We start from the raw sequence: 13,079 nt of genomic DNA on the forward strand, positions 1-13,079 counted from the left end.
AGTCAGATTATATATTAAATGAAACTATATATTGTGTTTAGTTTTGGAAAAATCACTCACTTAGAATATTAGCACGTAATCTTTTTCTTTAACTCGAATATATATCTCCGGAAGCAACATCACACGTTTTTTGACTAAGGCAAGATTCATGGTAACTATCTCCAGAAGCAACAGTTCAAAAAAGGGAGACAAAAGTTAACAATGAAACAAAATAACACGATGAATAAACACTAGAGAACCATAGATACTAAAGCTGGACCGGATGAATATTAGCATGTAATCAGTTTTGTAAAAATCACTTTGTTTTTACTTTCGCAAAGAAAAAGTTTGTAGAGATTGATTTAGAATATGACACCGTAATCGATTCTCTAGTTTCTTAAGAAGTCTTATGCTTATATGCAGTGGACACGTAAGCATTTTATCTTTTAAGGTTTGTGAGAGTGCCACCTCACAATTGCATTTCTGTTATTATAGTCTAAGGCAAGGTGTTTTATTAAAAATGCTTCACTTTTAATAGATAAAACTAGATTTTGACCCGCCCAACTGGGCGGATGTTTACTTTAACTTGTAAAAATATTATCAACTTATACCCGATTGAGAATTATTGGGTTTTATAAAATATGATCCACGTTCTTCGCTATCATATGATTGTTATTGTATTTAATGTACTTGTAACACGATAAAATACTAATACCTTAGTAGATATAATTTTTTGCATTATTTATTTGATATTGTAACTCTAATATAGAAAATGTAAAAATTAATAATGACATATCTATCGTAAAACAACCAATAATTACTATTGCCCAATAAATAAATTATTTATCAGAATGGATTATAATCGCAAATTAAACAATGTGGTCCAATTATATAGTCACAGTTTTTAAGATTATCGTAGATTTTGGTAGCTTTATATATGAGAATATTTAAAAATAGTTAGGAAAAATAAAGATATGGCAATGCAGTTGTTATTAAACTCTACGAAACCAAGATTTACGATCCATAAAAATAGGTAAATTAATTTAATTGAGTTGTTATTAAACTCTACGAAAAGATATCGGAATTAAAAAGTATAGTCATTTTTATTTAGGCCCACTAATGTAAAAGAGCTAGCTTTATTATTGGTTTCAATTTAAAAAAATGTAAGCCCATTAATCCATATTATTAAATTAGATGTTATCTTTGTATCCAAACATCAATTTTTTTTAAATTTTCTATTCATATTACCAAACAAAATCAAAAGGTACTTCTATTTTAATAAGATAGATGATTACATTGAAAAAATAGGAGTTCTTTGCCTAAGTCTTTTTCTTGAAAGTTCAAACATCTTTTTGGTAAGATAACCCGGACAGATCATAACTTTTTTGTATTCTTATGTTTTGTAATCACTATTAGAATGCTGAAACTTATCACAGACTAGAAGTACAAAGTACAAAGCTTAAACATTACTAATTGACGAATTTGTTATATAACATATCATTTTGATTGGTTTAGTATATAACCACAATATAAGCAATCAACAAGTTAAAAAAATAATGTTGGTCTATCATAAATTTTATATATTACAAATTGAAAACAAATGTCCATAGAGCTTTCATATGTTTATTATAATAAAATAAATATTTAAACTGAAGTACAAAACAGCACTTTCTTAAATTTTAAATATTTTCTTACAACTTTCATTGTCATTTTCTAACAAATTCTAACCATTTTATTTATTGTGTTTTCTAAATAATTTGTGAGCATTTATTACAGAAATACAAAATAAAAGTTACCTATTTCAAAATGCTTTATTATATATTTTACTTTTTTCCTTCTTCTTAACTATTTTATTAATTATATTTACTATATTAATTGAACAATATTTATTTTACATGTTAATTATAGTAATACGACCATTTTAGATGAATTTGCTCGTGACACAAATTAAAAACGGTTAACAAAAAGTTTTTTAATTTGTTTGCAAATAAGTTAGACATGAACATTCAGATATCCTTTCAGGTATGAATCATTTTTCGTGTATTATTTTTTTGGGTTTAAAATTAGACTCTGCTTAAATATTATAAATTTTTGGGTGGATGTCTAGTTAGATTTTTCTGAATCTTAATGAATTGGTACTGATGAATATAAACCTAAAATATCTAAAGAAACTATGTATATGAAATGAAGTAAGATATTTGTATCAAAATAATAAAATTATCTGATTCGATCTAGTTCTTTTGAATACAATTAAATATATGGTAATATATCTAAAATATATAACACTAATTGTAAAAAAAAAATAAACATCAATATATAAAAACATACAAACCAATATCCGAACCGACACACGCATGAAGCTCTAGTGAATAATTAGAACTTGGCAAGGGGATCACTTGACTCATTCAGTTCTTGCTGCACTAATTTACGAGTTTCAAGTCTTTCCACAGCATAATCGGAGCCTTTGAGAAAGGAGGCATTAAGCCTGACAAATTTTGGCAGTAAGTCACATCTCGGACGTAGAATTGATGCAAGAGGTTGAAACTAAATGGATTGACTTCAAATCGTCAGTTGGGCTGTCTTATCTAATTGACTAATTTGGGCTGTTGGCAGTTTTTTAAAGTATACTTGTCGTCAATAAGTCCAATGGGCTCAGTCAAGTGCATAAACTAATAGTCAGGGTAATTTATTTGATCATAAATTTAAAGCCCAATTCGATTTCCATTATCATATCATAGATGATACTCTAAATTCGTTGTCAATTGTTTTGGTGGGTTATGTATTGACAATGAATATCTCTGTTACTTTTAGAGTTCACTCTGTAATATTAATATATACCATCGTCATATTCTTCAACGAACATGTGAGTTTTAGATTAAAAAACATTAAACATCAGAAAACTCAGGGGTGGCTTAAGCCGGCAAACAGTACGACTGTCATGGTTCATGGATCCAATCCGATGTTCCCTATTCTGTAATAGTTAGAATCTCGTTTTAAAAAAAATATATGTAATTTTATGTTAAAAAATTTTATATATATGGTGTACAAATATTTTATATATATATTTCTTTTCATCACAAATTTTATAAAAATCTATTTATAGTATTATTATTTTAAAAATATTTATGATGGAACTTTAAATCGATATTAGGTTTAAGGGTCCAAAAAGAATTTTGCACTAAGGGCCCCATAAAATATTGACGTATAAGAGCATGATTAACGGTTTGTTTCTTGTTTTTGTCCTTAGAATATTTTAATATTTTTTTTGGAGAGAGACAAAAATTAAGGACATTCTCATAAAATTTGATTATTGGTAGGACTTTATAAAGTCTTTAGGAAATTAATTAATTATTTTAATTAAAAAAGAAAAAAAATAATATAGAGAAAAACATGAGAAAATACAAAGTTGAAAATTAAGAAAAAAAATTACAAACAAAATAAAAAAAGCAAAGAAACATTATATTGAATTCAAAGAAATTTAAACATTGTTGTGACTCGGTAGATGTCCAAACTTAGCCCATATATGTTCAACCAAATCTTCTTTTAATTGATGATGGCCTTGAGTATCTCGAACTTCTGCTCGACGACCCAGTGTAGTACGGAGGTTTGTAGTCCGTTTGACTACAAAAGTGGGATCCATGTCTTCTGGTTGTTGAAATTCTGTAGCGTGAAGGTAGGAACCTCGTTCATCTTCGACAATCATATTATGAAGTATGATACAAGCTTTGATAATATTTCCTATTTTGTGTTTATCCCATAATTTAGATGGATTTCTAACAATCGCAAATCTAGATTGGAGGACTCCGAAGGCACGCTCAACATCCTTTCGCACGGATTCTTGCGTGGTAGCAAATAAAGATTGTTTTTGACCTTGTGGGAGTCGGATAGATTGAATAAAAGAAGCCCATTTCGGATAAATACCATCGGCAAGAAAGTAAGCCAAACCGTATTCCCTTCCGTTGACATGGAAATTGACTTCGGGAGCGTCTCCGTTAATTATTTCATCAAAAACAGGTGATCGATCAAGAATATTAAGATCGTTCAAAGTACCTGGAGCTCCAAAAAACGCGTGCCATATCCAGAGGTCTTGAGAAGCTACCGCCTCCAACACAATTGTTGGTTTATCGTGTCCTCGTGAATACATTCCTTTCCAAGCGGTCGGACAATTCTTCCACTCCCAATGCATATAGTCGATGCTTCCAATCATACCTGGAAAACCACGTTGTTCTCCAACATATAGTAATTTTTCCAGATCCTCGGGCGTTGGATGTCTTAGGTATTGATTGCCAAACAAGTGGATAATTCCGGCGGTAAATTGGAACAAACAATTTCTTGCAGTTGTTTCAGCTAGTCAGACATATTCGTCAACGATGTCAGCCCCAACACCATATGCCATTTGACGAATAGCTGCGGTACATTTTTGAAGGGGAGATAGGCTAGACCGTCCGGCAGCATCTTGTGTTTGTTGAAAGAACTCAAATTCTTGGGAGAGACTATGAACTATTCGCAAGAACAATCTCTGGTTCATTCGAAACCGCCTTCGGAATATGTTGTGCGGGTAAGTGGGAGTCTCGCTAAAATAATCATTCCAAAGATTATTGTGACCTTCTTCTCGGTTTCTCTCAATAAATATACGTTTTTTCGCTCTTTCGGTTCAGGAATAATATCAGAGGTTTCTATAAAATCATCAAAAATAGATTCAAATTCATCATTATTATCATTTTTGTGGTAATGATAATGTGAAGAAGATGACATTTTTGAATGAAAAAAAAATAGAAGGCAATGTTTTGAATGGAAAAAAAATTGAAGGCAATGTTTGAATCAGAGAAGAAGAGAGATAATTTGTATTTGTAATGAGAATGTATTTCGCATATTTATAGATTCCTGAAGTGTTGCTTGTTTATCTTGTGACACTTTAGTACATCTTGTGACTCTTTGTTATTTTGCATTCAGTACATCTTGTGACTCATGAGTGTGTCTTGTGACCCATGAGTGTTTCTTGTGACACAATAATTTTTGACATCTCGTGAATGTTGAATCACGAGCATTAAACTTGACACTACAAAGTTGACAGTTGACACTACAAAGAATCACGAGCATAATAGAAATTTTAGACATAACATAAATTTTACAAGATTACATAACATAAATCATGAGAAAGTTGAGTCATTACAAGAGTACATAACAGAAAGTAGAGAAAGTGGAGTCATTACACATTACACTAATCCGAATCACACCTAAACAAACAGGCTGATTTAGGTAAAGATGAGCACTAAACCTATGACAATTAAGCCAATGACCAGAAACAGAACAGAGTAATCAAAGCGAACGGATGATTTATTCTTTGCCAAATCACACACCATCTTCTCCAAATCACACACCATGTTCTCTAGGCTTAGCAGCTTCTGCTCAGTGTCATTGTTACTGAAGAAGTTCATTGAATCTACCTTCTCAGCTAACTGAAGTGTGTGTTGATCCCTAGCTCGCATCTCCTCCATCACCGCCTCATCCCACCACTTCTAAACATGACACTCGCCGTCATCTACATTACGGCATGTGTAGTATCTTCGGCCAGGATCGGTAGCAGTACGAGATGTAGCTAGCTCTGGTTGACTGCCACAGTAGCAAGTCTGGGGAAATCCGAACTCCACCTCAGGTTGCGGAGGGTAGACAAACTCCACCACAACGACATTTTCATTAATAACATAATAGATTGAGACATAACAGAGAAATACATAGAAAGCAAGCACGGAGACATAGTAAATACATTGAAAGCAAGCAAGGAGACATAGTACACAAATTAAAGACAATGACCACAAGTTAAAGAGACATAAACGAGCTTGTTCTTGGCAACTTCTTCAGATACACTCGGCAAGGAGCTTGTCCTTCGCAGCTTCTTCCTTTTCGGTGAGTGGTTCTTTTTTGGTAAGGAGACTATCTAGAATGGCAAGCTTTGACAGTAACTCTTTCCCCGCCAAATCCTCCTTCCTCACTTCTCAAATCCTCTGATAGTCTTCAACAGACTTCCCTGTCTGCTTACCCCGCTTAGCTTTTGCAGCCTTCACACCTATAGGCCGGGTCTCATGTTCATCAACGGTTTGGGAACCTCCTGTTGAAGCTTGGGAACCTCCTGTTTCAACGGTTTTCCTCTTTGAACTTCCACAATGTTTGGGGTTGAGGTTAGCCCATTTCTGTTCATACCTCAACACACACCAAGCATGCTCAAGTGTAAACTTCGAGTCGTTATCACGGTAGTATATGTCATGGGCCTCCTTGAGAACATCATTCTCATTCTGACCACTACTATGACGTCTCTCTGCAGCAGCATATGCACCACAAAACTTGTTAGTTTGGTCATTGATTTTGTGCCACCTTTGCTTGTAATGGAGATGCTCCCCACAATCAACACCATCTCTTTCTTTCAAAGCTGCGAAGAGATAATCTCCAACTCGTTTCCAGAATGTCCCAGACTTTTGGTAATTGGCGGTTATAGGATCCTTAGAAGTGTTTAACCAAGCACTGATCAGCAGCTCGTCATCGCCTGGGGTCCACGTATGTCTCTTCCCACGTCCCACGGGTGTGTCTGTAGGTGGAGTTGGAGCTGGAGCCTCCCATTGTTGTGAACTGAACTGAGGGACTTGAGAAGATTGAGAATGAAAACTCTCATAAGGAGAGTTTTCTTCACGAACAGAGTCGTGTTGACTGTGAAGAAGGCCCATATAACCAGAAGACTGGCTATATGGAATCCTTGGATCCATAGAAGTAAGAAGAGAGAAGTGATAAGAGATAAGAGATTACAAAGAGACAGAAACGAGAGACGAGAGAAAGAAGATGATTGAGAGATGAAGTAGAAGGATGGTTTAATAGGCGGAGGGTAATTAACACAACCATAATAGCCTAACAACGAAAGTACATCTCAGTTATTACTCATTACACAACCACAATTATCTTAACAACCAAGTGCATTAACTACCAAACAAACTATTAATGCTTGCAAACAAACGAGACTATCCTCTGGTTACAACTGCATCAGAAACTAGACTACCATCACAAACTAGACTATCTTTACAAGTGCATCTATTCACTATACAAACAGAATTAACTAGATATTATCATCACTAGTTACGGAAACAAGAGTTGGTGGCAATCAAACTACACATTAAAATTTGAGTATTTACTTGATAATATCATCACACAAACCCACACGAGTTATTATACCAACTACATTACTTGGGAGCTGAAGAGAAAGTTATTACCTTGTACTGTCGACGAAATGTTTGTGAAAAAGATTGAGTTGCTTCCTCCGGGTTAATGTAGACGAACCTCACCTAAAAAAAGAATCAGAATCAAAACAAAACAGTGTCAGTTTCATAAAACAAGTGATGATTTCCAAAATAATAAAAATTGACTGGACGGACGAAATGATACAAAACGAGTACAAGTTAATCTAAGAAGTAGATCGAAAAGCAAGAAAAGCAATGAACGAGTACAAGTTACACAGACGAAAAAAATGACATGCAAGAGAACCGTCGAGAGGAATCGCCGTGGAGAAGAGAAGGAACACGTACCCTCTTAACCCTGGAGAGGAAGAGCCGTGGAGAGGAATCGCCGTGGAGAAGAGAACCGTCGAGAGGAATCGCCGTGGAGAAGAGAACCGTCGAGAGGATTCGCCGTGGAGAAGAGAACCGTCAAGAGGATTCGCCGTGGAGAGGATTCGCCGTGGAGAACAGAACCGTTCGGACCAGAGCCGTCGAGAGGAATCTGTGGAGAGGAAGAGCCGTCGAGAGTTGGATTCGCCTGTGAATCGCCTTGAATCGCCTTCGAGAGAGAACCAGAGAGACGAGAAACAACGAGAGACAGAATGACTTGCCCAAATCGATTTTGTCCTACCGATTTCTCATCGCCCATTCCCAACGCGCCACGTTGTTCATTAGGACGACGAAGAAAACATCTAAATTAAGCGGCGTCCTTAAGTTTAATCAGCCTTTTTCATTTAAATAAAATCGAAAAATACCTAAGATATCAACGGAAGGACGCCGTTAATCATGCTCTAACAAGTATTGTTATTGGAACAGAACTGGTTATGGGTTGCAACTTTACAAAATAAGAGCTGGGCTCAACATTTTAAAATATATTATTTTCTAACAGCTTCTTCTATATTCCTCTAAACCTTGAGAGGTAAAATAGGTTAATTAACCCTAACAAAAAAACCTTAACTTTATATATCATAGTTCTAATATTTGGACAAAACAAAGTCAGTAAGGTAAAACCCTAAGATGATATCCTTTTGGTGCTGAAACTCTTGGAAACACCATTAGTTTCTCTCCCCCCTTTTCCTCCCATCTGCACAAAAACCAGGACATTAAGATCTCAAATCATCAATAACAACAACAAACAAATCAGATATTTACACATTAAAGAAACATGGTTTAAGATTATACTTGTATTTTGTAACAAAGTAGTGAATGAAGCTGGAGACTTCAGAAATTCCTAGTTCCTTCCCAGGGCAATGTCTTGCTCCACCTCCAAAGAGTAAGAAATAGCTCTTTGATTCCAAATTCTTTTCCTGCGTATTTAAATAGCCAAAGAAGCCCTCTCTGTTAGCCAAATGTTTTCAAACAACAAAACAAAAGAGGAAAAACAACAACAGGGTATTGCAGTACTAACCATCCATCTCCATGGGTTAAAGATCATAGGATCTTCATACAGAGATGTATCATAGTTAATCTCTCTTGTGTATACGTAAATTCTCCAACCTTTTGGGATTGAATACCCTGTAAAATTGTAAAATAAAAATAAATAGTTTGATATTTTCCTGTCAAAGTAATTGAAAAAGATAACGTAATTGAAATAAAACATGGAGAGTCACGGGAGATGATTGCTTCGCTGGATTGAATAGTTCAATTGTGTAAATAATTGATACTCTCTCAACTTTCAAAAAAATACATATTTTAAATTTTTCATTTATATTAAAAAAGCACATTAAATTAATCAAAAGTATCGTTTTTTTTGTAAATAATAGTATTCTATAACTTTTAGCCAATAGAAATCTAAAAAACACTATTAATTTTTTTGAAGTTTACATTTTCATTAAATAAAATATTAGAAAAGTAAAAATATATCTTTTTGAAACAAATATTTTTTCTAAAATATAGATTTTTCTGAAACTAAGTGAGTATAATATAAGGGCATCATTATTGGTGGGCAGCCCTTAACTTTTTTTTTTTTTTTTTTTTTTTTTTTTTGTTCATCAAACACTTAAGGGCACATAAGGGCAGCCCTTAGGCCTAAGTTCCACATGCCCAATTCTTATTCTCTCTTTTGAATCAAAACATACCAAAAAAGGAAACTAATAATGATAAAGAATCCTTTTAAGTTTTAAATTTAATTTTGATAATCAAATTACAATAGTTTATTACCGTTGAGTTCCAGGTCGTGAGTAGTTTTCCTCAGGACTCCATTAACTACCGTTGCCAATCTTGATGTCTCAAAGATTACCTATTAAGATATGGTCCAAAATATTAAATCACAATGTCAAAATCAAGAATACTAAATTTTAATTATTAATTTGTGTACGAAAATACTCACAGCTCGTGTGAATTCCATTGATTTTATATCGTCAAGAGTGAGCGGTTCGTCAGGTCGTTTTCGGTCTCTTATAGCCAAATGTTCTCTCTGCAATCCAAAACAAGAATAAATAACCGAACCAGATAAAACCATACAAACTCTAAAAGCCAGATTAACGTTTCTTAAAAACATACCCTGAGTTCTTCAAGAGCTTTAGGATGATCATGGAGATACTTAAGAGCCATCATGGAAGTTGTAGAGACAGTCTCATAACCCGAATACAATATAGTTACTACTTGATCTCTTATCTCCTTATCAGATAACAAGTATCGGTTATCTTCCTTCTTCATCAAGTAACCCAACATGTCTGTGAAACTTTCTCCTGACTCTCTTCGTTCTTGCATCAGCTTTGTCAATAACCTATCAATATTGTTTCTTGCCTAAAAAGCAATTAGAAAAACTTCAGTATTTTCATTAAATTTTTCTCTTCTTACGTTTTGATTCGAGATTCTGAGTAATTTACTTGGATTCCGCATCGGTAACTTGTCCCCGGGAGATCGATTGGGACAGAAAGAGTTCCCACAACAAGCTTGAAGAACTCTTTTCTATATTCTTCAACCTCTGCTTCTTCCAAAGTCTCTGCTATTTGTAACAACGATGATAAAAATGCCATCTGTACAACAACAAAATGAGTAAACATTACTTTCATTTTATCATAAATAGTGATAATAATTAAATTCTTTTAAGTAAAAATAATAAATAATAAACTGCACCAAAGCTTAGGCAAAAAAAATTCTTGAGATATTAAAAATCAATGTTCAAGAAATCTTTAATCCATAATTAAGGCGATTTCTAGGAGACTAGTGTTTAGTAGTGCGCTGTCTGTCTAAACCAATTTTTTGATAAATTGTTTTAAATATAGTGACCAATTTGCCACATAGACGCAACCAATTTTTAAATCATTGTTAAAACCATTTAAAGGAACAGAGCAGATATTCAGATTCAATCTTTTTTTTTGGAACACTTTCAGATTCAATTTCTAAACACAAAAAAAAAAAAAAGAGAAATGAAGGCGAGAACGTACATGTTTGGTCTTTTCTTGAATATCAATGGTCTCAACCTCATCCCAACCACAAAGATAGCTTCTCATGAAATCATCAATCTTAGGCAATAGATGATCTTTCATCATAGCTGGGCTTATTAGAGAGAGCAATGAGCCTCTCATGAGCCGGTGGCTCGGGCCATGAACCGCCGCGATGTTGCATGTCCCAAGGATATCGAGCATAGATTGTGGATAACCTGCAACTAGTCCTTTAGATTCGTTCATTAGAATGTATCTGTTGAGTTCTGCGTCCATTGAGACTATTGTAGGGCAGCCAAGAATGTGAGATTTGAAGAAACTCCCGTATCTGATATGATTCAAAATCATCACCAGAAAAAAAAAAAACGTTATTAGGCCGAGCCAAAACCAAATGGCTTACGAGCATAGTTTGCTAATAAAATGTGAAAAAAACTTGAGGCACCTGAGTCTCTGGTTCTTCATGAAATCTGGTCCTTGTTTGAGAAACTCGGTGGTTTCACCAAAAACTGGCCACCCCATGGTTCCAGGTGGGAGGCCTTTCTTGGAGTATCGCATTTGGTTCCATCGGAGAAGAGCAGAGCAGACGCAGACAATGATCAGAAGAAGACCAAAAGTCATCATCATTTATACCCATTTTCTCTTCTATTTTTTTTCCCTTGTTCTCTGTTTTCGAACAGAATCAGTAATAAACAGAGAGAAAGAGAGAGAAGATTAAGGTTCTTTGGTTTTGGTCGGAATGCTTGTGTGCGGCATTGTTTATATAGGCACCTAAAGGGCACCGTAGAAAACGAGAGAGAGAGAGAGAGAGAGAGAGAGAGAGAGAGAGAGAGAGAGAGAGAGAGAGAGAGAGAGAGAGAGAGAGAGAGAGAGAGAGAGAGAGAGAGAGAGAGAGAGAGAGAGAGAGAGAGAGAGAGAGAGAGAGAGAGAGAGAGAGAGAGAGAGAGAGAGAGAGAGAGAGAGAGAGAGAGAGAGAGAGAGAGAGAGAGAGAGAGAGAGAGAGAGAGAGAGAGAGAGAGAGAGAGAGAGAGAGAGAGAGAGAGAGAGAGAGAGAGAGAGAGAGAGAGAGAGAGAGAGAGAGAGAGACTAGTAGATTTACCATAGAAAACGAGTCCAAGAGAGATGGTCGCTTTTAATTTTTTTGACTAACTCTGTGTAAGATTTCTTAGTTTATAAAGTTGTTTTAATGCCGATAACGTTAACGTTATTGTGTCGGGAATAAATAAGCAAATTATGGATACTTTAACAAGAAATGTTAACAAGAGAGACTTGAACAATAAGTAATATATATGAATTAACAAAAAATGTTAAAAAATCTTTATAGATTTATAAAAATTAAAATTTTATTAAACTTTGACATATAAGATTTCAACTTCCGAAAATCGTCCAAAACCTTATAGAAAGTCTAAGAGTTTTCTATTTATATCATTTTTACAATTGAAAATTTACAAATGAATACTTCTAGATAAGTTAAGTTACAAAAAAAATATTTCTAGATAAGTTTATTCTACGACAGATTTTTCTGAAATTTTCTTTTTAAATACTGGTTTACTTTTATTTTTTATTTTTCTGAAAAAACAAAAAAAAATTTGATAATATTCTAGGATAAACAAGTTAATTTTACAATTGATCGAATTGTGTCAGAAATTTCAATTTTCTAGCAAAAGGTCTTTAATCAGAAAAATAAAACTTATCCGGTTTGAAGATCCGATTTGTACCCACGCCTAACAACATACAAGGCCCTCTGATGGAATTTTATTTCTCCCATTTATCCATTTCACTCTTTCATATTCTTTCCACTTATTTAAGTGGTTGCCTAACTTATCTGTTGATTGCTTGTAGTGTAACTACTGTATAAACTAGAGTAACTCATAATAGTGTTAGATATATGTCTTTTTTTAAGGATATATATGTGTCGGTTTGTTTGTTAGTTTTCGAAATATATTATACGTGGGGAAATGAATTATTGCACAGCAGCACAAGACTACAAGAGCCAACAAATGTGAGGCAATTCAGAATACGCACGTACGTTCAACTTAAAAGGGATGTGACAAGTTGAGGACCTTTCCGTTCTTTCTTGGTCGTCCATCTTATCATTATACCAATAATGTTTTTATTCTAGTGAGGGTCATCGTTACATTATAAAGAACTTACATCAAGTTCAAATCTATGCCAAGATCACTGCACCAAGGAAGAGCTAAACCTTGTTGAAAAATATAGTTAATGGAAAATAGATAATACATAACCAAGTTCTTAAAAGTTCTAGATATATATCATATATTGTAAATATACTTTCAAAGAGTGACATGACCCATACATTCATTAGTGCAAATGAATGTCGATGTGACAAAAACGATGTATATCGTGTGAACGATGGTAGCTGGAATAGAACTCATGTACGTGTGGATCGATGGAGACCAGAGGAGGAATGTCCATTGTCCACCCACACGCGCAC

The 13,079-nt window shown here is 34.3% G+C and overlaps 2 protein-coding genes across 2 annotated transcripts; both read right to left on the reverse strand.

The window, feature by feature from the left end:
- Positions 1–5,975: 5,975 nt before the first annotated feature.
- Positions 5,976–6,737, reverse strand: LOC130495597 (glutathione S-transferase T2-like). The gene has a single exon (XM_056987015.1). The coding sequence runs from the start codon at positions 6,735–6,737 to the stop codon at positions 5,976–5,978; it is 762 nt and encodes a 253-aa protein (XP_056842995.1).
- Positions 6,738–8,078: 1,341 nt separating this feature from the next.
- Positions 8,079–11,359, reverse strand: LOC108807315 (cytochrome P450 85A2). The gene is made up of 9 exons (XM_056988256.1): positions 11,070–11,359; positions 10,631–10,955; positions 10,070–10,219; positions 9,741–9,986; positions 9,568–9,654; positions 9,399–9,477; positions 8,647–8,753; positions 8,421–8,545; positions 8,079–8,322 (listed from the first exon to the last, which is right to left on the reverse strand). Exons 1-9 carry the CDS (start codon positions 11,249–11,251, stop codon positions 8,235–8,237), a joined length of 1,389 nt encoding a protein of 462 aa, XP_056844236.1. The 5' UTR covers positions 11,252–11,359; the 3' UTR covers positions 8,079–8,234.
- Between the last annotated feature and the right edge of the window lie 1,720 nt (positions 11,360–13,079).

The sequence above is a fragment of the Raphanus sativus genome, chromosome 6, assembly GCF_000801105.2.
Source record: "Raphanus sativus cultivar WK10039 chromosome 6, ASM80110v3, whole genome shotgun sequence".
Classification (NCBI taxonomy): Eukaryota; Viridiplantae; Streptophyta; class Magnoliopsida; order Brassicales; family Brassicaceae; genus Raphanus; species Raphanus sativus.